The sequence below is a fragment of the Phasianus colchicus genome, chromosome 12 (genome assembly GCF_987193195.1).
Source record: "Phasianus colchicus chromosome 12, bPhaCol1.hap1.1, whole genome shotgun sequence".
In the NCBI taxonomy this organism is placed as follows: Eukaryota; Metazoa; Chordata; class Aves; order Galliformes; family Phasianidae; genus Phasianus; species Phasianus colchicus.
In genome coordinates this window covers 2,512,402-2,539,538 of record NC_143447.1, presented here as the reverse complement: position 1 = coordinate 2,539,538, position 27,137 = coordinate 2,512,402, and the positions used below count along the sequence as shown (strand labels likewise).

Here is a 27,137-nt window from a genome sequence, read left to right as displayed (position 1 = left end):
AAAGAACCTTGGGTCATCCTCACTCTCCCCTTTTCCAACCACCAACTCAGAAATCATCATCCAAAACGACCAACGTGTTTATTTGTCAAGGCACAAAACCCTCCGGATTCTGGATTTTAAATAACAAAAAGCAACAAAAGACCCATGGCTGGACCCAGCAATGTACCACAAGCAAATCCATTTCTCAGCCTGCGTACAGAAGCCAAGAGATCCCCTGGTGTCACACACACTTTGGCACTGGGTGTCCCTTCCAGCAGCTGTCCGAGCAAAACTCATTTTGGTTTTACCCAAAACACAGTAAAAGAGCATTATTTTTGTCACAAACATTTGGGGCTCCAGGGATGCTAAGGCTTTAGTGCATGAGTTATGATTTAACATTTCATGAGACAACAGGCACGGTGGTCCAGCTGGGGAAGGGTACCTGTTGTATATTCCATGGGTGTAGAAAGATCCCTTAAAAACAAGATTTGGGTGTTTTGTTTTTTCCTTAAAAATGATATTTTTTGTGATTTCTTTTCTTCCCCTTAAAAACTACGTTTTGGTGTGGTTTTTTGTTGGTTTTTTTTTTTTTCCAGCATTCCTGAGCTGAAGCCTGGTCATGGGGTGGCATGAACCACTTGCTAAAAACCCCTGCATCTGCCGCCCACCAACTTCCAACCCTTCTGAAGTAAAGTGAAGACATCACACTGCCCCAGCTGTTCCCTGAGCCCTGCCTCAGGGTGGGGGCAGGGAAAGAACCCTCCGTGAAAAATCCTTTGGGTTAATTCGAGGCATGGGATAACCATGCACTTAAGGCAAAAATAAAAGTCCAGTTGGAAGTGCAGTGCTGTAAGGTGAAATAAACATCCTAGTGTGTCTCTGCAGTGATGCTCACCCTGCGGGCTCAGCCCAGTGCTTCCTATGGACACGGACGGACAGACGGACCCTCGGGCTGTGGCTTTGGGGTTCGCTGGGGTTAAAGGGAGGCACAGCCTCTCTCCAGCCCCAGGGCACCCCGAAAACACAGAGAGTGACAGCACTCAGTGCAGGGGTGGCAGCAGGATGGGGTGTCCCTGTCTCTTTGGTGTGTCCTGGGTTTGTCACCGCAGGGGACGGCTGGGCTGGTGTGGGGGCACAGGGTGCTGTCCCAGCTCCCATCAAACAATTTCTTGCTCGTTATCTGGGGGAAGAAAAGGAAGAAGGAAATAGACAATAAAATTAAAGAATATTAAGAATAATAATTCACAGGCAGAACTGGAAGCGCTTGCCTGTATCCCTGTCATGGATAACAGATGTCTAGGGGCAGATACATGGGCATGGGAAGATGGGCTTGAATTTTGGGATGAAAAATCAAGAAACGTGGTCTGCAGCTAGCAGAGGGGAGATAAGAATGGAGAGATGGAAGAGGGAAAAAAGGAACACAGTGCTACCTAACGCTTTTCTAAACGTGGGAATGGGAGGGGAGAAAAGGCTTTTATAAATCTATTGGCGGAGGGGAAAATGGCAGGGCTAATAATAAAGGTGAAACTAGCAGTGATTCAACATCAGTGTAAACCCAAATCTCACAGATTTTCATCCAAAATTCAGTTCCTGGCAGCTACTCAAAAGAGAAAGGGCCTTGGGGAGACCCAAATTCCTGGCAATGACCAGGACAGAGCTGGAACAGAAGGGGAAGCTGGGATCCTTGGTGCCATTTTTCATGGTGCAGGCTTTCACCCAGCACCCTGAAGGCTAAATAAAGCTTTGGAGGCAAAGCCTGGGATCTTCAATGTGTCTTGGCCCCCAGAAAAGCTCCCTGTGTGCAAGGAAAGCCTGCACAGGAAACAAAACTTTCTCAGAAGCACCTTACAGATGAGCCTCTCTAACCAGAGCATGGGCAAGGACAAGGATGCCCAGCAGACACACACTCACCTGCTTTGTCTTCTGTGCTCTTCAGTGGCTGCAGAGCTGCAAAAAGCAAAACCAGCAGTGGTCAGCTTGCACAAACTGCTTAAGACTCTCCCTCCCCCCACCCCCCAAACTGCTTTTGGCATGTTGGGATGCAGTGGGGCTGTGCAACTAAAGTGTGTCTGCCAGCCTCCTTCTCAGCACGGTACTGGGAGCACTGGGAACCAAACCACAGCACCCACTTACCTGTCTTTTGTTCTTCCCCCTCCATGTCCTGCTCCTCAGTCCCTACAAAATAACAATCAGGAGAGAGTGAAGCATCCTCAGACCTCCACCAAAATCCCGATGGGTTCATGCCTGCACCCCTGCTTGAGCCTCCCTGCCTCTGCTCAGATGTGGTACCCACTGCATCCCACATCCTTCCTCCAGCCCTGTGCTGAGCCCTGAAACCCACGGGGAGGGGGGGGCATTTCCCTGGCTGTGCGTGACCCTACAGCTCCACTCCCTATTTATAGCATGGCTGCCATCTGGAGCCAGGGGCTTAGGGACGGCCCTGGTGCAGGATGCTCTGAATCCCTACGATGCTGTTCCCAGCCAGAAGGACTGGCAAAAACCAACGCTCCTGCTTCCTGTAGCTCCCACAAAAGGTCTCGCAGGGTTACTGCTTAAAGCAAAGCTTCTTGGGGGAGGGAGGGAGAAAATATCACAGGATGTCCTCATGCTAAAGGATTGAAGCGAGGGCTACAGCCATACTGCCCAGTGCTTTGAATCCTCCAGCAAAAGGGAACATGCGCCGGGGTTTGTGCTACAAAGGGAGAAAGATATTTATAAAATATAAGAAAAACATAATTAACAAAGCCACAGCAGGCAGGCAGAGGGGGAACGAGGCCCAGGGCGGTGTGGTTTGCACAGCACAGGGCTGTCAGGGCACAGCTCTGGCAACACGAGACGCATCAGCCCTGGAGCCAGAGGGAGACAAGCAGGAACGCCAGCGAGCTGCTGCTGCTGCTGCTGCGGCCATTTCGGAGCACAACAGCTTTATTTTTAAAGGAACAAAGCCCCACTTTCTGAGCAAACACCTCTCTGATGAAAAGAGACAAAACAAAGGAGGGGGAGAATGCGGAAAACAAGAGCGGGCAGACAAATATTTTTCAAAGGGTGCATTTCAGAGTGCTTCCCAGGAGAGAGCAGCACGGCTTGCAGCAATGCTTTCAAGAAGCAAGGAGAAAGGAGAGCAAGGGCGAGCACGGAGCAGCTCTGTCTCATGCTATTTCCGCGTGTCAATGCGTGCAACATTTCTGCAGTGGCAAATGCTTGGAGGCAGCTTGTGGGAACTGCTCCCGTGCCATCAGGGCATCAGACATGTGGAGGATGCTTGCAGGCGCAGGGGAGGAGATGGAGAAGGGCAGTGCAGAAAGGTGAACGTGTGCCGGGAGGCAAAAACCAAAGAAAAAAGTTCATCTGTGTGCAAAAGAAAAGAGCTACCTGGACAGATGCATGCAGGCAGCATCTGTCTTTGACAGATGCCACCACCAAGGTAAAGTCATGCAGGGTGAAGTGTCCCCCTCCTCCCCAGCACCTGCTGCTGGGACAAGGGATGCTCTACCTGCATTCTCCTCTTCCTCGCAGCTCTGGCGGATTTTCTTCTGGCAGATGTAAGCCAGGACAACAAGCAGCACCACGATGCAGATGGAGAGTCCCACTGTCACCCAGAGAGCCACGGCAGGGAAGGCGAGGTGCTGGCCTTGGGGAGAACATCAGAAATCCTATCATTTATAATGCTAAGGGAAGGGGTACGCAGTATATCAGGGATCCCACGGTGGCAGGGAATCGTCCTTGCAAAGGGCAGATGGGGTTTTGAGGATATTTCACTGTAGCAAGCCACAGATATTACTTTGAGAAATTGGCTTTCACATAAGGCATCAGTAATCTATGATTTTTTTTCCCCATAACATCACTGTATCTTCAAATAAAGCTTTGTCCTGAGCAAATCCTATTCAGGGATGTTCCCTTTTCAGGAGAAGCCCAGAAAGAGCAGATCCCCTGGCTGGCTCTCTGCCCCCTTGTTCTGCCTTAGCAGACCCATAGTGGCAGGGGACACGGAGAATGTGGAGCTCCCTGACACACACAGCCCTCACCCTAAGACTGCCCACTTGCTCATACGCTAAGGAAAGTAGCTCTGAGCCCATGCAGAAGCCTCTCCTCAGTCCTCATTGACAAAATTCCTGCTTTTGGGCAAAACCAGGGAATGACAGAAGTGCTGTCGCTGTCCCATTCTCTATCCATGGCCAACTTTTGGTGCCTGTATGACACTTGCTGGAAGAGCTTGGTGACACCAGTCAAGAGGTTGATGCTCCACCAGGGACCCACCTTCACAACCCAACAACTGCAGAGCCAATTAAGCACTAATTAACACTGCTGGAGATTGTGTAAGGTTATAAAGAGCTCCAAGGCAGCAATAAAAGCTGAGCAAGGGGGGATGAGTGAAAGCCACTCCAAGTCAACAGCGTGCCAAGAATGGGTCCTGCAAGACACTGATGAAGTTTGAGGGGCCAGATTCCTTGGAGTTATCTCCTGGAGCTCATCCCTTCACTTCCCAGAGCATCTCTGAGGACTCCTGAGGGCAACAGGAGGGACCTCAAACCCCCTATTGGCCCCAGGAGGTTTGAATTTGGGGCACACTGGCTCACAGCCATGGGTTTTGTCATCCAGCTCTTGTGCACAGCCCTACAAGGCTCCTCAATCGAGCCCTGCCCACGCTCCTTTTCACTGCCATCCAGAATAAACGCCACTAAGTCCTTTATTTGTCGGACCAGCAGAGCAAGACATTGTCAGAGCAAAGTGGCAGCTCAGAGGCTGAATGATGCCCAAAGAAAAATGAAGCGAGCTGGGGAACCAGCCAGGAAGTCCGCTGAGACATCAGTCCCCATGCCAAGCAGCTCAGGTGGGAAACAGCACTGTAATTCCAGGTGCCCAAAAGATGTTTTGATCAGGATTTGGACAGCATGAACATGCTAATGGGATGCAGTGTTTCTGTAGGATTGGGATGGGGCTGCATGGCTACATGCTATGGAGAGGAAGACTATCATGCCTTATACTGGCTCTCTGGAGTGGTTTATACTGGGACAGGGCAACCAGCAAAGCGAGAACTATAAAAACACTTCTAGATCCTTCCCAAATCTCCAGATTCTTCCCAAATCTCACACAGTCCTTGCAAAACCCCCTTCAGCAAAAACCTCCAGAGCCAGAATTAGAGCAGCACCGATAGACAAGACAGCCCCAAGCCATCCTGCACCTCCATGGGCAGGGAGGTTGAGCTGGGTTACGGTGCAACCCCAGGGCTGATTCTGTGCCACCAGATTTACCTTCTTTAGACGTAAATCTTTACCCTTAATTCCCCAAATCTGGCCCACACCTGCTCACCCGTGATAGTGACAGAGGCATGGGTCTCCTGCTGCAGCACCGGGTTCCGTACCAGGCAGGAGTAGGTGCTGCTGGGCTCCACCAGCACATGTAGGATGCTGTACACATCAAAAAGCCCCTCCTCGTTGGCCACCTGTGATGTGGTGACGTTTTCAGTGATATTGGCACCGTGGCTGTCCTGCCAGAGGACACTGGCCTCAGGGTAGCCATAGGAAGATTGGCAAGTGACAACCGCCCGATCTCCTGGCTTCAAGTCCTTATTGGGCTCCAGGTTCAAACTGGGCTTGGAGTAGGGAGCTGGAAGGAAAGGAAAGCCATCATGAAGGATCACTGCATCCAGAAACAGGTGGGTGACACTGCACAGCCATATCTCACCTGCTACCTGCAGCGTCACAGCTGCGCTGTTGTAATCGCGGACGCGGACGAAGCAGGTAAAGCTGCCCTCATCTGCAATCTCCACGCGCCGTAGGAGCAGCGAGACGTTGCCCTGGGACAGCTGGTCATAAAAGAGGGCCGTGCGGTTGGTGTAGCCCCCACCCTGGTCTGTCAGCTGGTCCCTGCCACCAGAGAAGCTGTGCACCAGGCGCTTGGTGTCCGTCAGCTGCCAGATGAGGCTGAGGTCCTTCAGGCTGAAGTTGGCCTCGGGGGTGAAGGAACAGTGCAAGGTGGTATCTTGGCCATAAAGGGCCACCACGGGCTCTTCTGGGACCTGGATCTCCATGGCACCTGCAGGATGAGAAGAACACGGTGGTCAGATCCAATCTCTGGTACAGGATGGCTTGTTTTGGTAGGGTCAACAAAAAGCCACCCCAAAGGTGGGATGTGAGAATGGAGGTAGTTAAGGGAGATGGTGAGGTCTTTGTTTTGCAGACAGGGAGGAGAAAACAGCCAGCTGAGAGAGAAGTGCAGCTTCTCCCCACAGAGAGGAGATTGGAAGGGACACAGAGGCCCCACAATGAGCCAGCTTTGTGGCTGGGCTCGTGAGCGCTAGATGGCACCAACACTCCAGCTGGCAGCTCCTGTGCCAACCACACCAGGATGTGGTGCCCACATTCCTCTGCTACCCCTAGACCTCCCAATGTGTTCATCTCACAGACTGGTCCCAGGGAGTGATGTCCCATACGGGCAACGTTCCCCAGTTCTCCCCATATATAATATGGAGAGGAAAAGGGGAAAAATCTCATCTGAGACAAAGGAAGCTGCCACTTTTATACAGTGTCTATATATTTTATGTCCTGATCTCAGCTTGATGAGCCCAGTCGTGGGACAAGGGCACCAGCACAGGGCTCTGGGCCACCACGTCCCTCTGTGCAAGTGGCCATGTGCTGGTGACGTGCCCAGAGGTTCAGGAGCTCAGAAAGACCCAGAACGTAACTGGGATTTTATCCTGCTGCACCTTCACCTTTCTGATGTAGTACACAGGAGGTGATGTCCCACGCTCCTTTGGTTTTAGGTGAGATTTTTCCTTCCCCTATTGGGTTTTCTGGGGAATTGGGGAACATCGCCCTTGTGGGACACCACCATCTACTGCCTTAGGGGATGGCAGCCAAGGGTGATGTGAGACTTTAGCAAGGGTCTAGGGGAAGGATCAACACCCCTGTGGTGAGCCTCAAAACTGGCACCTAGGAAGGAGGGCCTGGGGGGTGGCAGAGGAAGTGGGCAGAAAGCCATCACAGCTATGTGGCCAAGTGGTCGAAAGTCATCAGAGCCATGGAGTTCCAGGTCCATCACAACCATCAGAGCCATGGGCCTCTGAGGCTATCAGCAATATTGCAGCCATGGGTCCCATGGCCATCGCAGACACAGGGTCCTGGAGCAGAAAGCCATCAGAGAGCCATGTGTTCCCAGGGCCATCAGATCCATTGCAGCCACGGGTTCAGTGGCCATCAGAGTTACGGATTCTCAGGGCCATCAGAGCCAGATGTTCCACGGCCAGCACAGCTATGGTGTCCCAGGGCACAATGTCATCAGAGCCATGTGGTCCCAACACCATCAGAGCCATTGCAGCCATGGATGCTGTGGCCATTAGAGACATGGTGTCCCAAGGCCATCGCAACCACAGAACCATGGGTAACCAGAACCATTGCACTCATGGGGTCCCAGGGCCAATAGAGCCATGGGGTCCTAAGGCCATTGCAGCCATAGGGTTATGGGGCCACCAGAGCCATCGCAACCATGGGTTACAGGGTCACTGAAGCCATGGGGTCCCAGGGCACAAAGCCATCACAGCAGTGGATCCCATGGCCATCAAAGCCATCACAGCCATCGACTCCCAGCGCCACCAGAGCCACAGGTCTCACTTTCTAGGGCTACCCACGCCCATAGGCTTCCCGAGGACCCCAGGACCACCTCGTGAGCACTGCCTCCAGCTCAAAGCCATTGAGTGGGGATGAAGTGGTACTGGGGCATCTCCTCGGGGCGGCCCCACTCACCTGCCAGGCCGAGCATCAGCGCTCCCAGGGCGAGCAGCATCACTGCACGTCTTCTTGGCACCCTGAGCTGGGGGAAAAATAAGGAAAAACAGAAAACAACACTGAAAGGGTGTGGAACCTCACTGCTTCTCCTCCCCTTTTTGTTTCTTTCCAAGCTTTCTCCCCGTGGAGCTCGGCGGATTCTGCCCATTTCTCAGCTGGAGACTTGCTCCAAAAGCGACTTAAAAGGAGCAATTCGTGGGAAAATCTCCTCCCTAAGCGGAGCTTTCGGGGGCTGCCCCAAAACACGGGCAGGAAACCGCCATCCCGTCCGGCCCCATTCATTCCGTCTTCCCGGAACAAAGCCTGGAAGCCACACGGGGAGGCACCAGGGCTGCGGGACGAGCCCGCGTCCGGCGAGGGAACCCCGCGCACCGCCACGTCCCCGCAACACCGGGCACCGTCGGGCCCCGCACTTACCGCGGGGAGGGCGCGGCTCGGCTCGGCTCGGCGCCGCTCGGCTCCGCTCGGTTCGATTCGACTCCGATCGGCTCCGCTCGGCTCGGCTCGGGAGCGCGGCCCGGGCGCTGATTGGCTGCGGCCGCTTCCTGCCCGGGGTCCCCGCGGCGGAGGTGGGGCCGCGGCCGTGGGGGTCGGGCGGTGCGCGCATAGGCAGGGTTGCGGTGTACGGAGCTGGGGAAATGAAGTTCGCGGAGCTCCGAGGCTGGCGTGCGTGGAATTAGGGGCTTAAGTTACGTGGAGCGTTGGAACTGGAGTGCAGGGAGGGGGGGGGTGTATGGAGGCAGGGAGCTGTTGTATAGAGGTGTGCGTGGTGCCAGGAAATTGGGGTGCGCAGAGCCGCGGGGCTGCGGGAATGGAGGTGGGGGACCGGGGTGCAGGGAGCATCGGATTGGAGTGCACGGAAATGGGGTGTTGGGGTGCAGAGGGAATTCGTGTGCAGAGAGCTGTGGGATTGGCTGCACAGAGATGGGAAAGTGGGGTGCTGGGAGACTTGAGGTGCAAGGAAGCAGGGGTGGGGGGCACGGAGCTTGGGGAATGCGGATGCAGGGAGCCAGGGGACTGGGGTGTGCAGAGCTGGGGAGTTGAGGCACAGGATTGGAGTGCGTGGAATTTGGAGACTGAGGTGTATGGAGCTCTGGGATGCGGACAGAATTGGGATGCAGAGAGGCCCAAGATTGGGGTGCACAGAGCCATGGGATTGGGGCGTTTGGAGCAGCCACAGCATTGAGGTGTATGGAGATGGGGAACTGGGTTGTAGAGAGCTTGGGGACTAGGGTACATGCAGCCACGTGTTCACTTAAATGAATACCCCAGTATTGGGATGCAGAGAGAATTTGGGTGCAGGGAATGATAGGGATGGGACGCACAGAGCCAGGAAATTGGGGTGCAGGGAGACCTGAGGTGTTTGGAGGTAGGTGGCTGGGGGAATGGAAGTGGGAGACTGGGGTGCGTGGAGCCTGAGGGTTGGTGTGTACACAGCTGGGGAGTTGAGGTTTATAGGGGTGCATAGAATTGAGGGATTGGGTACATGGAGCTCTAGCAATGGAGTGCAAGGAGATTGTGTATGGAATGGGAAGCACAGAGCCATGGGGTTGGGGTGTATGGAGATGGAGAGCTGGGGGCAGCTACAGGATTGGTATGCAGGGAAAACTGAGGATTGGCATGTCCAGCAGCAGGGTGTGAGGAACTGCAGAACTCTTGCACGTAGGCAAGAGGATTGGGGTGCAGAGCTGGGAGGTTGGGATGCATGGAGCCAGGGATTTGGGCTAGCTCAAAGCAGGGTGCGTGGAGCTTTGATCAGAGCACTGTCCCAGCCCACAGGCAGCAGCAGCCCCAGATGGTCCTCAGTAGAAGATGCTGCTGGAGAGGAACCCCCAGATATTTGGGAGCCACAGGACAGGGAGACTCATGGAGGGCAAGGCCTCAGGCAGTGCATCAGCTGCTCTTGCTGTGTCCCCAAGGCCCCTGTATTGTCCCCACAGCCTGGTGGCTTCCATGCCTGCGTGGGAGGCTTCAGTCTCATTCCAGAGGAGAAAAGGAAGCTCCTCACCCTTTTGATTACAGAGCAAAGCTGGAACAAGCAAACCTGGAGAGCTCAAAGCTAAAAAGCAAATAAAAATAACTGGAAATGTGTTATATTTAAAACAACTCTTTTTTATTTTTCACTTTGGAAAGCTGTTGCAGCAGAGGAACTGGCAACGTCTCGACCCAGACACTGTGGGTGATGGCAACAGGAACAATCAGGGATGAAGTAAATACACTTTCAAAGCTTGCAACTAAATCAGGAGATCGATTTGCAGGATCTTTGTGCATGATATGGGTCCCTGATCCAGCTTCAGCAATTCTGGGTCCACAGCAGCTCCAGCAGCACCACAGGAAAGCTCAGCAGCCTTAAAATGCAGGTGGAGCACACAGATTTTGGCATAGGCTCCCCCCAAAAAGGTGCAGACTCGCAGCACAGCTTCCAAGCACCAGCAGTTTTTAGAGTTAAACATGAAAAAAGCAAAAGAAAGTAAGATGTCCTTTGAAACAAAAGTAGATTTTTGAACATCAAAACCAGCTTAAAAATTAAAATCTAAGCTGCTTGCAAACCTGTTCATAATTAACAATGAAAGGGCTTCCAGGGAGGAATTTAAATAGTTGATGCTTTCTGTCCCAAATGATTCTTTCTGGCTAATTTTCTTTCCTCACACCCTGAAATACCCAAGGTGTGTGCATGAGAAATGTGCATAATAATGAAGCTGACAAGAACAAAGACGTGGCAAGGCAAAGAAAAGGCTGCAATTTGCAAGTTTAATTTCACGCTCAGCCAGGATTTGATCAAGGAGAGGAGGGATGGGCTGAGGTTTGGGGGTACATACATATTCATTATATGTATTTGTAATATATTGAGCACAAGGCAGGGGAACAGAGGATAATCCCATGTTGCCTATGTGCAGAATGCTATCCCCCAAAAGCTGACAAATTGTCCATTTTGGAGTGATTTTAACCCAAACATCAGCCATACCCACGTGGAGGTAAATTATATCCTGCACGTACCGCACTGCAGGGGCTTTGGACATATGGAAAATAGCTCTGGCTCCCCAAAGCTCCCATCTATGCAAGGAGCATCCCAACAGCAAAAGGCAAATGATGGAGGACAGGAAGGGGGTTTGGAGGCTTTGAACCACAGCAGAGCAATGAGCTGGTCCAAGGAGACACATCCTTGGATACAAGTGATGTCTGACTTTTTGCTGCATCAGAGACAACCTCAGTTCTGCTTGCTTAGGAGGAACAGAGCAGACAGACTTTGGATGTGGCCGTCCTGGGGCTGGGGACAGTGAGTCACTCACCGCCGACTGAGCGCAGATGTTTGGGGTCTGAGCACGTGGTAGGAGGCTGCTTTAGACAGCTCAGCAGTTTTGTTTTGGTTTTTTTTTTTTTTTGCAAAACACAGCGGTCATTCATAAGTGCAGAGCCCAATGATGGACTCCAGATGCAGGCACACGTACAAAAAACACCCAGCGGGATGCTTGCAGTGTGGTGAAGGAATATTTTCTTACAGAGGAAAGTCACAAGGCTTTTCTTTTCCTCAGCAACACCTCTGCAAAATCACTTTCAGCATGGCTTTCAGTCAATTCATGATTTGAAATAATAATTTTTATCTCTAGCCGTTCCTTATTGATTTATTTTTTCTCTTGACTCTGGAAATCACAAACTGAGTTTCTGCACAAGAGAGCAAGCAGAATGAAGACCTGGGTAGTGCTCAGGTGCAGGGCAGCACTGCAGGATGGGGTTACCGTGTCCCACGTGGTGACACTTGGGTCAACCCCAAGTGCAGATCTTTGGAAGATGTCATAGAATCCTTAAAATTGGAAAGGACCTTTAAAGGGCATTGTGCTGATGAAGAACAAGAGGTCAGCCCGAGCTACTAGGTATTGGACCTGCTTGCACACAAGGCACCATGCTGTTAGAATGCAGACGGACACACAGCAGTGGGATTGGGATGATCTGAAGGGAAATAAAGAGCTGGGAGGGAATAACCTCATCCTGTTGCTCACAGAGCAGCTGATTTGGGGAAGCAGAGCTGGTGCACCACATTTCCAGCCTCACCCACACATGTTTGGAACCCATCCTGCACTGCACAGAAGAGCTTTTCCAAGAAAAGCCCTTCCCAAAGCAGCTCCTCCATCTCAGCATCCTCCTCCTCCTCCTCTTCCTCCAAGGCAGCTGCCAGCAAGGAAATAAGCATGGCAACTGCAGAAATCACCACGAAGCTCGGCTGGGGCTGCTGCTTTTGGCTTATACATCCCAGCTGTCCCAAGTGCATCATGCACAAGATGCTGTATTCGCACCGCTACCACCTCGCAGTCCTCCCATCACCATCTGCTTGGAGCTGGGTCCCCTGGCAGCTGCCTGGTGGGAAGTCAAGAGGAGCCGTTGGCTTTTAAAGGGCTTTTGCAGAATGGGAGACACCTACTTGCTCCAAATATCCTTGCCACCTGCTTAGGAACGCTCCTACAAGAAAGCAGGAGATTCCCACTCACAAAACCATAAAACCTAATGATGAACCCCAAAATCAGCCGTTCTCCCATGCTTTCCCAACAGCCTGATGGTCCACAGAGCTTCAGGGGAGGTCTGCAGCATGGAGCCCATCATCCTCACCTGGGGACATGGGCACGAGCCCAAACTAATCCAACCCAACCTAATTCAACCCTACACAAGCTGCCTCGACAAAAAGTGACAGGTAGCCTCAGGGCAGTTATTTGAGCTCATGCAAACACACTCCTCTAGCAGCTTTTCTTACTATTTAACCTTTAGCCCATGGTCTATTTGCTCTGTGCTCAAATCGAGCCCAGAGTTGGGCAGATGTCATCAGAAACTCAAGACAACCATGACCCTCTGCACTATCTGCTTTTTTTCTGGAGACTGTTCCTATAAGGTTCCTACAAGGCCCCTTCTAACATTTTTTACTGATTAAGGTTTGCTCTGCCCTGTTAATCCCGTTTTCTTCCTTTTTTTTTTTTTTTTCTTTTTTTCTTTTCCCCAAAAGGAGTTCTGCTTTCTAAAAGCACATGGCAAGGAGGTTTCAGACTTTCCTCTGAAACTGGCTTTTTCCTCCTCCCGTGCTTCCCTAAAACTGTAATTCAAACAACTTTAATTGTACATTATTTTCTTTCTGAATTGCCCCTATGGATAATTTATCCTCTTTTAGTGTAGCTGTGGGGAGTACAATCTTATCTTTTAGCTCCAGCAATGCTGACAATTTTCTATCTTCTGATGCCTTCTGCTTTTCACTATGTTGGGGCTTTGTTATATAGTTGATTAAAGCAAAATTGCTTTTTGCTGCAATTTTACCGCAATCTAACCCAGAAATGCCCAAAGAATCATAGTCATCCTTCACAATGCTCATCTGTTAGCTGCTATAAAAGTCCTCCCTGCTCAGTCTGGAGTGCCTCTAATTCTGTACCAGCCATAATATTTGTCATCAATTAAATCTCCTCTATTGACACTCCTCTGAGCTTCTATAGTTGAGATACTGAAGATATCCAGCCAAACCCATGGTCACTCACTGCCATCCGCTATTGTTTATTTTCTCCTTTTAATACAAAAATCCTTCAGAAGAAATTGCTTTTCTTTTTGTATCTGCAACTAAAAGCTTTTGCCAGCTCTCTGCCACAGCTTCCTCAGTGCACCTTTCTGGAAGGTTTTCAGGCTGCTTGGCTATGAATCACAGCCCCATGATCCTATATATCACATGGAGATGTGCTACCCCATGTCCCATCCCTCCTTTTCCAGCTCCAAGGGAAAAACATCGAAGCATGGTGTGAAAATGCCCCTTTTCTCTGCCCTGAGGATGCTGTGGAGATTTACCAGGTAATCCACACATGCAAGGATGGGGACACTGAGCTCCCACCTACGTGGGAAGGGGTCCATGGGAAGCAGCCCCTTGCAGCAGACAGTGGGTCCACTGAAAGGTGTATTTGGGGGATGTTTTAGCCATTAGGGCTAAAAAACACCACGTTTATCTGACCTCCTACATCACACAGGATTAGGAAAACAGGTTGAGCTGAGCTAATGTGGAGCTAATTGTATCATTTACCATAATGTAAAGGCAGGCTAACACCTTTAATCTTGATTTAGCTGATAAAGGTTGACCAGCAGAATCACAGAATTGCCAGGGTTGGAAGGGACCTCAAGGATCATGAATCTCCAATCCCCCTGCCACATGCAGGACCACCAACCTTCCCACCTAAAATGAGAATGGAATATAAGCATAATGTTTGATAAATATAACAAATTGCAGGGACATGTGCGGTGTCCATCATGCGAGCAGTCTGTGCTGCCACGGGCTGTTGTTTGCAAGTACTGTAATGAACTCCTGGCCAGCTTGTTCCCTCTTCTGGCCCTCAAATGATCCGAGTTTTATTGTCTTCATTTCATTTTAATTATAGGCATTTAGTCAAACGGATCAGTGTTTCTGCCTGGTTGGTTGGCCGTGTGCCACTGGGACCCCAGGCAGACAGCACGAGGACTGCAGTCAATGCTGAACCATGATAGCACAGTGCTCATCGATGTCAGGGTCATTCGGCTGCCTTCTGCTTCACCTCCCCAAAACCCAGCTTGAGCACCTATGAGTGCTCCTTTAGGAGGCACCATACATTATGGGGAGCTGGTGAGAGCACTGCAGCCCCGATATGAAGGTGCATTGCAGAGAACCTCGATGCTGTGCTTTGGAGATGGGGTAAGAGTTCCTACTTCTTGGGGAATACAAAGCGTCAGCATGTCAGAGTGCTGGAGGCACTGATGGTGCTGAACAAACTCCCCCAGGACACACACCTGCCAATGGCCCAGGAGCCTATTTAAGGCCAGCCCAGTACCCTTGTTCTTTACTTGAGTTATGCTACAAGTGCCAGTCTTCATTCAGGTTCAGCCCCGGCTATGCTCGTAATACATATAGGCTGTGTTGACCTGAATCCTGACCCAAACTGATTTTCTAGCTTGCTCTAAGGTCTGCTGTGCTTTTAAGTGCTGTGCTTTTATGGACCTGAGCAGGGGTCACCAGGCTGCATCTAACCTTGGTTACCCTCAGCATGCCTGCTCCTGACCTGTGGGCTGGTGTCTCAGCTTGATCACAAGCCAACCTCACTGCTGCAAGCATAGCTGGTGACTCAGACTCTTGGCTGCCTCTTGCTTTCCTTGCTCGGATACTTAGGTCTGGTCCTTTTCCTGCCAGCCCCATCCCTGTCCCCTTGCTTCCCATCCCTGAGGAAGCAGTGCACTTACTGTTTCATAGTACAACAGCCCTGCTTTCTGTGTGCATCCCAGGCATTTTGGCCTCAAGCCCTTGCTCCCTATGTAAATGCTCCAAAATGCAAAGGGAACAGCCTGAAAGACTGCGTACCCCAGGCCAGAACTGTGTGCAGCAATCCTTGCATGCAACCAAGACAGCACCCAGAGCAAGCCCTGCGCTAATCCATGGGTGCCACCTGCCGTCTACTTCTGACGACATCACCCACGAATTCACCTCTGCATCCTGCTGATTGCTCCAGATGTTCAGCTTTTTCCTTTGTGCCTTCTTGGAGGCTTCCTGCCATAACTCACAGCTTGTGGGGGTGAGCTGGGGACAGCCACACGTGTCCTGCCTGCGGCTGGATGGAGCTGCTCCAGATGAGAGCAGGAGGATAATGTTACCACTTTCCTGAGGATAACGAGGGCAGGGAATAGCTCTCATGTATCTGCAACTGGAAACCTGATCTGTTGGACCCGGTTTCCTAAAAAATTGGGTGGAGAAAGCATTACTGCATGGCTGAGCTGGATGAAATAATTGCAATTGAAATAAATAACTTCAGGGTTGGGTCAGGGAGAGAGGAAAAATCATTTTCATTCCTCTTTGTTTTATGTCTTTCCTGCAGAAAATTAGAAGGCAGACTTCAGACTTCTGCCATGACACAGATGAAATCAGGTATGCCAGGATTTCTCCTTGGATTTTTTTTTTCTTGCTCACGTTGTGAGTTGTTCTGTCTGGAATTACCTTTTCTGTCACAACATTTGTTTTGTTTGAAAGGACATTTCTCCTTACAAAAGAAAAAAAAAATCAGTTCAAACACTTTGACCATTTCTGACGGGAACATTTGAACATGTAGGAGGAGGGAAGGATGGCTAGAAATAACCAAAGTGCCATTACCCAGTGGAGCTGAGATGTGGAAAGCCACCTTTCTGCAAAGTAAGAAAGTACATCTATATTCCTTTCTCACTGCTAGCCTAAAGTCTTCCCTCTTTCCCTAGAAAATAACCTTACAAGCTTTTCATCTGTCTCTCATAGTTCAGAGCGTCACTTCTTTTGTTCAATCTTTATCCTTTTTTTTTTCTCCCACCTCCTTTCCTGCTGCTTCTTGCTTCTCTGTCATTTTCTTACATTTCTTTGCACAAAATCACCTGGATTTCTTCTTTTTCTCTCTTTTTTTTTTTTCCCCTACAGGCACTCAGGCACTTCCTCCATTTGCTTGCCATAATTTTAGATTGGTGGCAGCAGGAGTTGCTGCATCCAGCAGCTCAGTCCTGCAGCTCCATGTCCTCACACCCAGCCAGCAGTGATGCTGAGCCTGTGTTCCCAATACAGACACTTGCTCCTACTCCCACTCCGAAGTGTGTGTAGGACAGATCCTTGCCAGCAGTCCCAGACCCTCAGGCAGCAAGGACATCTGTAAGGACTGCCAGAGAACCTTCCTGGTGACTCAAAGGGATGGGTGTCACCTCTGTCCTGATGGCTCTCCTGAACAGCCCAGGGAGGAGCTGGGGTTCTGTTATCTTATTAGATTAACGGTATTTCCCACCTGCCTTTAGGGAGATGAGCCATTACTCATATATGCATGACCCAAGGGCCAGAGCTACTTTGGATTCTGGAAGGCAGGCATCAACTCCTGAGAGCCAGCAGCTGAGTTTGAGTCTGGCCAGCCTTATGTAATGCATAAGCATACACACGTGTTGCATTGTGTTTGCTCATTTATATCTGCACATAAATGCAAACGCAGCGTGATCATGCACTTAATGCGGTCTTGCAAGGCGGAGGCATTGTGTGTGCCTACAAGCTGATTTGAGCCAGCTGAAGCATAGATCTGTGATTTCACTGGCATGTCAAAGTCTTAACCAATGTTATTCAGCGTTTCTCAGCCCTGAGAACAGCTGCAGTAGCTGAGTTTTGCTGCTAGACGTCATTGAGCATTTCATGCTTTACCCTACATTTTCAACTTTCCAATAATAGATTCAAAAGAAGGTGACTGTGAGTGAGGTTTCCAGAGGCAGAGCTTTCTTCAAGTGCCAAAGTGTATCAATAAATACATCAAAATAACAGGATGTCTTAAACACTCCCAGTTGCAAGATGACAGCTCCAAGATGACACATGGGCACACACAAAGATAACGCTTCCTTGCTGTTCTGTAAGGAACTGCTGATTTTTCTTCCTTTGTTTGCTTTGAATCTGATTTTTTCAGTCCTGCTTTTGCTGAAGTCTCAGAATAACCAAAATTGATATATGCTGGGTGAAAGAATGGGTCCTGGGAGAAAGGAGAAATGCAAAGAGTTTGAGTTACTGTTTGGAAACGATGAGCCTGAAATCCCCTTGCCACTCACAAGGTCAGGAATCGCTATGCCCACACATGCAAGAAAGAAAAGAAATCAACAAAATCATCATCTATAAACCTCTCTCAGCAGGCTGTTTCAGTGCTCTGTCACTCCGACAGTAAATAAGTTCTTCCTTGTGTTAGTATGGAACTTTGTGTTTCAGTTTCTGCCCATTGCCCCTTGTTCTATTGCTGCACGCCACCAAAAATGGTCCATCTCCATCAACATGACTCCTGCACTTTAGATATTTATAAACAATTGTGAGATCCTCCCTCAGTTTTCTCTTCTCCAGGTAGAATCGTCTCAGGTCTCTCAGCTTTTCCTCATACAGGAGATGCTCCAGATGTGGCCCTCTGCTGGACACTCCAGCAGCTCCCTGTGTTTTTGGAACTGGGGAGCCCAGAACTTGGACACAGTACTCCAAATGAGGCCACACCAGGGTAGAGCAGAGGAGAGGTTCACCTCTCTCAACCTGCTGGCTGATCTCTTCTTGATGCACCCTAGGACACCATTGGCCTTTTTGGCCACAAGGGCACACTGTTGACTCATGATCAGCCTGCTGTCCACCAGGACAGACAGGTCCTTCTCCTCAAAGCTTCCTTCCAGCAGGTCAGCCCCTAATCTGTAGTGATGCACGCGGTTATTCCTCCCTAGGTGCAAGACACTTGCTTTTGTTGAACCTCATCAGGTTCCTCCCTGCCCAACTCTCTAGTCTGCCCAGGACTTGTTGAATGGCAGCACTTCCTTCTGATATGTCAACCACTCCTCTCAGCTTTGTATCACTTGCTGACAGTGGACTCTATCCTCTTTCCCAGGTCACTGATGAAGATGTTGAACAAGAACGAATCTAGCACCAACTGCCGCTAGTTATAGGCCCGTCGTAACAACTCAGTCTGGTGGAATACTTCCCTTTGTAATAGAATCCTTACCATCAAGCTAGTTAACCCAGTGCTGGCAAAATATTCTATACAACTCCACTATAAGTTGTATGTGATTTGGTAAAAGAAGGTATACTTGTGCACAGAGAAAAAACAGCTTTTCATTCCGTGCTCGTCATGCTGCATACCTGAGATATTGAGTATATACAGTCCACGTACATCGAGGATCTGTAGCAATCCTGGTTAAGTTTCCTAAGAGACTCCTGAAGATAAGAGGTTGAATTGGGCAGCATTGTGATCTTGTCACCAGTCATGGATATCTTCTGCTTTGGTTTCTTGCATTACTTGCTCGCAGCACGTCTGTCTCTACCACAAAACCAGATGAGTTACACAATTGTAGGGAGAAGATGGAGGGAAACAAGAGCGTGCTGAAGCCTCCTGCTAACTTCTGCCCAGGCCTCTGGCAGCATGACTCACTGTGAGCTGCCATGGTTACGAAACAAGTATTACTGTGCAGATACAAACCATGCTCAGAGGCAAGTACATTGCTGACTGATTCCAAACTTGGAAAACACTCGGGTGTAGGTAAGGCCTAATACCAAGTGGGTGTTTGCAAAAATGAGAGTTACAGCAAAATCCTCCAGAGCAGGAAAAACAGCGTGCAGAAAGCAGAGGGAGGGAAAGCATCATGTGAAATCTTGCTTTCTGGTTCTTTTCGCTTATTCCTTCTGGTTTTCCAGCGCTACTGTCAGAATTGTTCCACAGAAAAACAAACGAGGGGAGAAAAGAGGATGTTTCTGTACCATGGCAAGAAAACAAATAGTAGTGTCATGGATGATTCAGCTGGCAAGGATAGTGAGTCACGGAAATGCAGCATGGAAGTGCTCAAGTGCAGGATACGCGGCACAGTGGAACATCTGATGTAGATTGAGTTCAGTATCATGGCACCTTTAGAGAGCTAGGGCCAGCCAGGACTGCCAACAGCCTCAACGCTTCTCTCCTGTGAGCTCAGCAGAATGTAAGCCCACCTGAAGTGCCGGAGCAGCGCTTCTGTCAGCTTCAACCAAGTTGCAGGGTTTCCATGAAAAAGGTATGCCTGATCCTCCTTGAGTCACGCCAACAAGGAAAGCACTCTTATTCAATTTCCTGAGAATTAACCAAGTAAAGCACTCAGGGATGCAAAGTCAAGCAGCTGCACCCTCATGAAACAAACTGTATTAATAGGGTTTAACAGCAGGGAAGTTTTCCCTGGAAAGGGAAAACAGTTTCTGGTTGCATTAGCATCCTCCCAGAGGCCCTTCTCTGGCTAGAAGAAAAGGCCGGGCAATCTTTGGACAGCTATTCTGGGAGTCCTGAGCCTGCAGAGATCTCTGGAGTGGAAGAAGAGGACTCAGCAAAATGCAGAAAATAAACTCCTGAGCAATTTCCTTTTTTTTTCTTCCAGTGTGTTTCTGTGCCATTTTTTTCTTTTTTTTCAGTTACCTGCAAATCTCCCTACCTTGAATGCATGTTAAACCACTCAGCAGTGCACCCTGACTGTCAGAGCCACCCCAGGAGGGACGGCAGTCCTAAATCTGGTTTTATGTCAGCTAAATCAGGGTTACAGTCAGCTGGGGTCACCAGCATGATACATAACTAGTGTATCTGACCCCAAATCTGTATTTTATAGATAGGGAAATACAGAGAAAACCGAGGTGACCTGCTCACAGCTCACCAAACAAGCCTCGAGGTGGGACCATGCTGACTATTTTTAGGGACAACTAGCAGGTCCAGTGAACCAGGAGTGAATTTTTGAGCTCTCTCTGCAGTTGATTTCACTGCTAACCTGAGGCAAATGCTTTCACTTCTTGTGGCTTCAGCTTCCAGTCTGTACAATCAGAGGGGCAGGTCACCTAATTTGGAAAAAAAAAACACCAAAAAACCACCACCAACAAAATAAGACAAAATAAATCTCCACAATGTTATTTTACTTTCTAAAATAATTATCAACAAGTGGGCTTCCATGCTGGTGGGTCCCAACTACAAGCAGGCTCTTGCTCCAGACCTCTGCATTATGAGGCTGTCCACGTGAGGGAATTTCTCAGCATTTTCACCTGTTTATTACCTACTGTAGCATTTCACACTTCTATAAAAAAGCACAATGCTTTTGCTGAGCAAATTCCACACAGAAATCCAATGTTGGGTGGGGGGAGAATGGGGGGGAAGGAAGACCTGTTGGTAAGCAATAGTTATGTTTAAACTTATTCCATGAGGGAAAAATTATTTGTTGGGTCTTTCATGGGTTTGGATATACACGCCTGGAAGCAGAGCGCTTTGGGACGGACTTTGGGATCTACCAATGCAGGAGAGGGCGTCAAACTCAGAATTATCTCTGCTAATGAGGTCTGTGCTAATGTGCTGTGGCCGGCACATAGCAAAAGTAAAATGAAATCAAGCAGAGATGCTGCTCCTGGCCTGCCTTCCTGTAGACCTGCTACTTCAAGACTGTAGAGGATGAAGGATAAAAGTGAGGTTTTAGGTCACGGCTAAAAGGCAGAACTGATTTCAAGAGCGTCACCTCAGCCCCAGCCCTGTGCTTGCTGGGACACGCGTAAAGACGCTGAAACTACGCACGGACACAAGACCTGAGCAGCCTCCTCCCCTCCAGCACAACCAGACCCATCTCGAAGCGAGCGCAAGATGGCGCCTGAGGGGGAAACGCAAATCCCGCGCTGCGCACACCACGTGACCCCTCCCTCTCCGCCCAGAGCGGGGCCGCCCCTCCCAACTCTCGCGAGAGCCGCCCGTGGCGTCGCGGGAGCCGGTGCTGCGCTGCGGTAGGAGGTCGGCGGAGAAGGACGGAGCCGGAGCCGCTTCGCCGCCCTCCTTCCTCCCTTCCCTCCCTCCCGCCTCGCTCCCCTCCGCAGCCGGGAGGATGCCGCGCTCCGGCCCGCTCCCCGCCGCTTTCTCCCTGCTGCTGCTGACGGCCGCGCTGCTGCCGGCGCCCTCCGTCGCGCAGAACGGTGAGGGCGGCGTGAGGGGAGCTGAGGGAGGGGGGGGGGCGCGTTGCCATGGGGCCGCCGGTTGCTATGGGGGCGGCTACGGCGGGGGACGAGGGTCATGGGGGGCGGGGGGGCGCCGAGGCCGTTCGCGGGGGGCGGGGAGGGGGGGGCTGCGGTCCCGCTGTGGGGCTGGGGGGGGGTGAAAGCCTTGCCCCCCCCCGTTGCGCTGCCCGGTGCTGAGGTGCTCCGCGCCCGGCAGCGCGACCGTCTCCTCCCGCCCACTGAACCTGCATCTGCCGGGTTGCCTTCGGTGATTTATAATGCAATAAAGTCGTAGTTCCTTAGCAACTAAGGAGGTGCTGTGATAGGAGCGTAAAAGAGGGAAGGGAAAAAAAAAAAAAAAAAGGGGGAAAAAAAAAAAAACCACCCTTCTCTGCGCTTTATAGGAGAGTGTGAGCTAAATGTGGCGCGGCGTGCCTCCTCCCCGGTGAGTTCGCAGCCAAGTGCGTGGCGGTCGGGGGCTGGAGGAGCTCCGTGTGTCTCCTGGTGATCCGGGACACCCTGTGGCACTGCGAGATGAGAGGTGGCTCTGAAGGAGGGATGGGGTGTGCAGCGTCCCCTGTGTGGCATTACAACAAGGCAAGGGCAGGAGCTCAGCTGCGAGGTTTGTGTGCGTAGGGGAGGTGTTACCTACAGAGAAACCACACTTCGCATATACATCTATTCACACTGATTTGTGGCTGCTTCGCCCTCTCACCTCTCCCTTTCCTCTCTGCTGTGCAGTTATACCATCCTAGCCTTTTTTCTTGAGGTAGGTTTTGCATTGCAGCATGAGGTCGCCTTTGACCCTTTGCTGTAGGAGAGAAGCGCTGAGGCCTTCAGCCTATTTAACAATGATAAGGAGACGTAGATATAAGAAATAACAGCCCAAACATCCCAGATCGGATTTATTTCCTCACTGTATGTGCGTTTTGCAGTCTGAAACCAAAGTGACTGCTAACCAAGCTGCTGCACAGAGAAACCTGTGGGCTTTCTGCATTGTGAGGGCCCTTCTTAAGGAGCACCAGAGGCCAGGCAAATCCTGGCCAGTTGGACTGCTGTGGCAACAAAGTCTGGTTCTTCTGCATTGATGCAGTCTGTGCTATTGCAGCATGGTTTCAGCAGGGTTAATCTGCCCACATCGTGTTTCCCATGGTATTTGGGTGAAGTGAGGTGACGTGTGAGTTAAATAGGTCGCATGCTTGAAGCTGCTCATGTGTTGAGTTAGCAAGCAAGGTGTCAAATGCTGGCAGCTGGTATAAGGATGCTAACTAGCTGCTTGATAGGCAGTGCAGGTGCTTGGGTTTTAACGGTAGTTGTGTGTCTTAAGGTCAGCAGTTGAATACATTTTGGGGGTAGATGGCAGGCCTTAGCCTTTCTCTGCTTCATTCTTGGCTTCCACTGCTGACATGAAGCTAACCTAGCAGTAGCAGTTTTTGGCATGAGATAAGGTTACAGACCCCAAGAGTTTTCTGAGTGCTCATTAATTTTTATGTGGTTAACTAGGGTTGTCCCAGCAATAACTGATAGGGGAGACTCTGAGCACGTGTGCTGAGCTAAGAATTTACACAAGAAGTGAAAATCTTCTTGGGAAGGACTGGAGCACTCCAAAGGCAGAGATCCTTCTGAAAAAGGTGCATTGCTGCAATTGAATTTCTGCTCCCCATTTGAGTGCTGTCATAGCAGAGAAGCAAGTTTAAAGCTTGCACATCAGGCCCAGCCTTGGAGGAGCTGATTTTTCTGCAACTGGTGGCCAGTGAGATGCTTATGGAATCGCTTCCGCTTCTGCTGTGGCGTGAAAAATAGGTACAGCTGTTTTCTGGGTTGTATGTACTCCTGGTAAGCTGTTCAGAAAACAATTTAACTTGAAAAGGGTTGTGGAAATCTGTCAGTGGCAACTATCTAAACACTGCTGGGGGTGTGCTTTGAAGGTGTGGGGGGAAGTAACCCCAAATGTATGCCCAGGAAATCCATTCAGTGTTACTGATATGTAGCTGTAGTGAAAAGATGCCAGGGGTTGTTCTGCATGCAGCAACACTGAGTTATGTACCTGTTGAAGCTGCAGGTCATGGTCTGCCCAGCCAGCAGTATGCAGCAAAGCCTGTTGGAAGCAGCCTTTTTTCTTCTGACAAGAGATTACTGCTGAATTTTTCTAGAATTAATGTAATCCAGTATAGTTTTAATTAGCACCACGTATAGATTTAAGCTGACTAAAACGGGAAATAGGTTTTTGGCATCTGTAAGGATTATATTTAAAGCTCTTACATAAACACCAAGGGATCCCAGAGAAAGTTGTGTGTCAAAAATGTGACTTTTCCCAAGGATTCTTCTGAGACTCTTGTCAATTTCTTGATGTCTGTGTCCAGCAGGTGGGTTAGGTGAAGTAACAGAAAGGAGAGTTAGGAGAGGAAGCATGAGGAGGAACAGCTGAAAAAATCGGTCAGGAGGGTCTGTGTAAACCTTGTAGTTTGCAAATGATGTTGGTTGGAAAGTCACTTCTTCAGATCAGTGTTCTCCTTGTGGGAAGGAGCTTGGCTCTTTGGTGATGAACACCATGCCTTCTTTGGTGGCTGGTTTTCAACCTTGGCAGCATATTTGGCAGCTGTTTCCTTCAAAACCAAGGCTTGAAGGTACTAGCACTTGGTAAGGTTTAGTTTTAAAGGAGCATGGCTATATCTCTACTGACGGCTGAAGTAGATACTTGAGCTGCTCCTGTTGAATTTGCAGTCTTTAGCACAGCAGTACACAATCTGAATCACTTTTTCCAGTTCTTCCCTTTTCAGAGCTCTGGTTTGGCAGTGTGCACTTAAAAGCAGGCTTTCTCGTGTCTTGTCTGAAGGACCAAATTCTTAAAATCTCGCATTTTTAAAATTGTGAATGCTGTTTCTGGCTGCAGCTTTTCAGCCATTTTGCACTGATTGCCTTCTGGTATTCTGATGTGATTTTAGCGGTCCCCAGATAAAACTAAGAAATGGTTTCATACAGCATTTATGGAGCGTGAGTGTGGGCTGAGCATCGAGGAAGATGTTCAAAGTTCTGTTCTCCCCACCATTTCTATTCTCTTTCCTCCTACAACTCCCGCATAGGAAACTTAAATACAAGCAAGATGACTAACATGTATACGCTTGAAAACTGCATTAAACCCTTACAGATATCTGCTAACAGGTAACGAGGCGTCAACTGCTGGTACTGGCACTTCAAACAATAGCTTTAATTACGTCAAGAAGCAATCCAAGTGGAAGTGCTGTTAAGTGCTGAAGTACACTGCGAGCATTAACTGTCCTTGCAACAGAGTCCTGCAGGAAGACTACTTGTTATGCTCATGAATGAGGTGCATTCTCTCCTTCACAATGATCTGTTTCTTTTGCTTTAAGCACTCCTTTAGAGGAGGCGATTGTAAAAAAAAAACTTGTATTGTAAAGGACAATGCTAGCCTGTGATTCATCCTTCGGTTGTAAAACCAGTGTGGAAACTGCTCAGCTTCAAGCTCTGGAGGTGCTGCAGCTCCTATTGAGGAACCTCTTAAGGTGAAAGCTGGGTAAACGGATTCTGCTTATTTTTAACTGGGAAGGTCTGTTAGCTGTGAACCTAAAGCAGCTCTTTTGCCTCTTCCGACGTTTTATTTCCTACATCCATACAGTTTAGAGTGCTCCCATTCCATCAGCATTTAATTTCTCTGCTTTTCTAGCTCGATTGTTATGGTCGTTCCGTGTAAGTTGTATTTCCTTACTGTTCCTGGTGCTTTTCAGTCACGTTTTCAGGAATGTGATGAGTAGAACTGGCCGCAGTTCCAGTTGGGACTGGCCCAAAGCTCAGTGGAGTGGAAGGATGGCTCAGTGCATCTTGCAGATGGCATTCCCATTTGCATCACAGGACAAATGCGTTTTTTACAGTATGTTTTTGACTCATGTCCAGTGGGATCCTTTACAATGGTCACATCTTACATGACAGGACTGCTGCTTTGTGTTCCTTGACTGCCTACACCAAGCAGTTCTTTGATGTTCCTGCTAAATGGCATCTTCTGATGGCTGCTTCCACTTGTCATGATCCTGTTGGGATCTAATGGAGCACCCACTGGTGCTCCATTCAGCTTGCTTTGCTTTTGTCAACTGAAACAACACTCTAGGCAATCAGCTATCTTATTTTATTCTGTTTTTCACCTACTTGCTTGTATACGTGAAAAAACACCTGATATACAAAGCTGTGTTAATAGAGTTTTATTTTTAGGTAGGAGTCTCTTGTCTGGAGGCAATAACAATTGCCCTATTGAAATTAGGAAAATTGCAGCTGTTTTCTCCTCTGTTTACATCTGTGTTTTACTGACTTTGCAGTGGATCAGATTGTCATGGGTAAGTGGCCTCAAACCATGGAAGGTCAGTAGGCTTTGTTCATCAGATAGGTTTCTCCCATTGTCTTCCTGGGCACTGAACTGGGATTGACTGTCTGCAGTTCCAGTCTGGTGGAGGAGGATTGGCTGTTTTAAAGTTGAGAGTTGTCAAAATTCTGTATCAAAAAATAATGTCCAGTAGTTCCAATTCAGATAACTGAACCATTTTTTACGTGACTTTAACAAAATCTTACTATTGAATGCTTTCACTTCCTTTGCCATTGTGTGCTACATTGTTTTTTTTTTTTTGTCATTACGGGAGATTCAGTCTAATTAAATCTAAAAATAATTTCAGCCTGGATTGAAGGTCTTCAGAGTATTTATCCACTAGCGAGATAACTACAGTAGACTTTTAAAAATTCATGTTCTCTTGATAAGCTTGAAGCTTTTTTGGGTCATGTGTGTGGTTGAAGTCACCACTTCAGCATTGACGCAAACTCATTTGTGCAGAAAGACAACTTTGGAAGCTGGGAGGGATTCATCAGGCAGTGTCAGAAGGCGTAGATATCTGCTAGAGTTAAGAATTAGAAGATTTGGAGAGTGGAACTTTTTTTCACTATTCCTGTTCAGAATGCAGTGGAGAACAGCACTGAGATGTTCAGCATCAGATTTTGGCTGCAGCAAGGTGCGTAAGGCTCTGATCTGGGTTGAATCATAGAAAAGCCCGGGTTGAAAAGGACCACAGTGCTCATCCAGTTCCAACCCCCTGCTATGCGCAGGGTCGCCAACCAGCAGCCCAGGCTGCCCAGAGCCACATCCAGCCTGGACTTGAATGCCTGCAGGGATGGGGCATCCACAGCCTCCTTGGGCCACCTGTTCCAGTGCCTCACCACCCTCTGTGTTGCTGGGTAAATAGGACCCCCAGTTACACTGCTGGAGGCTGTAGGGTATAGGACAGCTTATAGGACCCTAGGAGTTTGGATGGAGAAAGGTTAAAAAAAACAAACAAACCAATCTCTAGGACACTAGATTTCTGCTTTGCAGCTGTGTTCAAAAGAAGGATGAAGAAGCATCCTATCTATTCTCTGCTCTTTGGAGGAAGTTCGGGATTTCAGTATAACAGATGCAGTCTCAGACCTGTTTCAGGAACATGTATTTGTGTAAACTATTGGTGTTCTGTATCAGATCAAAGTGTTTTTATATACAAAAAAAAAAGTTGGGGAGAGATGTAAAAGAGCAAGAACAGATCTACAAACCTTGTACATGAGGAGGAGCAGGGTCTAAGACGCTAACTGGCTAAATGAATTTGTATTGTGAAGCTTTTTTATAGAGGATAATTAGGTTATGATGTCCTGTTCTGCTATGAATAAAGAAAAAACAAACCCAAGTCTTGGAATGCTGTAATTCCTATGGGCTTGTTTAGTAGTACATGTTATAAAATAATACATTAATGAATCTATTAAGCCTTGGTGCAGCTAAGTAGTGTCGTTATTTACTACTTCCCACATTATGTCGATTATGTTAGTTTGGAGTAGATGTGGGGATCACAGAGGCTCTCCCTGGAGCTCGTTTGTTTGCTTGGAAACCT

General features: G+C 49.2%; 2 protein-coding genes and 1 long non-coding RNA gene across 5 annotated transcripts in view; 1 reads left to right on the top strand and 2 right to left on the bottom strand.

Annotated features, from left to right (window-relative positions):
- Nucleotides 1-56: 56 nt before the first annotated feature.
- Nucleotides 57-8,324, bottom strand: CD276 (CD276 molecule). Of its 2 annotated transcripts, XM_031616275.2 has the most exons (8): nt 8,181-8,324; nt 7,722-7,788; nt 5,665-6,015; nt 5,290-5,586; nt 3,473-3,610; nt 2,113-2,154; nt 1,891-1,926; nt 57-1,159 (listed from the first exon to the last, which is right to left on the bottom strand). In XM_031616275.2, exons 2-8 carry the CDS (start codon nt 7,759-7,761, stop codon nt 1,137-1,139), a joined length of 927 nt encoding a protein of 308 aa, XP_031472135.2. In that variant the 5' UTR covers nt 7,762-7,788; nt 8,181-8,324; the 3' UTR covers nt 57-1,136. The 2 variants fall into 2 exon arrangements, with proteins under 2 accessions (XP_031472135.2, XP_031472134.2); XM_031616274.2 differs by lacking the exon at nt 8,181-8,324 and having other exon boundaries at nt 7,722-8,174.
- Nucleotides 8,325-12,296: 3,972 nt separating this feature from the next.
- On the bottom strand, nt 12,297-20,887 carry LOC149916232 (uncharacterized). Its single transcript, XR_016470240.1, has 3 exons — nt 20,816-20,887; nt 20,028-20,094; nt 12,297-19,348 (listed from the first exon to the last, which is right to left on the bottom strand). It is a non-coding gene; the product is annotated as an uncharacterized LOC149916232 (long non-coding RNA).
- Nucleotides 20,888-20,977: 90 nt separating this feature from the next.
- NPTN (neuroplastin) overlaps nt 20,978-27,137 on the top strand; it is a 47,225-nt gene continuing 41,065 nt past the window's right edge. For both annotated transcript variants that reach the window (XM_031616268.2, XM_090148633.1), the window contains exon 1: nt 20,978-21,204. In XM_031616268.2, coding sequence (XP_031472128.1) covers nt 21,117-21,204 — 88 coding nt within the window. In that variant the 5' untranslated portion in view covers nt 20,978-21,116. The remainder of the gene's footprint in view (nt 21,205-27,137) is intronic.

Excerpts from the sequence above, each read along its gene's own strand:
- CD276 (XM_031616274.2), bottom strand. The coding sequence starts at position 7,911 with ATGGGCAGAATCCGCCGAGCTCCACGGGGAGAAAGCTTGGAAAGAAAC. Across the intron at positions 2,155-3,472 it reads CGAGGAAGAGGAGAATGCAG|GGACTGAGGAGCAGGACATG; the intron begins GTAGAGCATCCC and ends GTTATTTTGTAG. Across the intron at positions 1,160-1,890 it reads GAGCACAGAAGACAAAGCAG|ATAACGAGCAAGAAATTGTT; the intron begins GTGAGTGTGTGT and ends TTCTTCCCCCAG.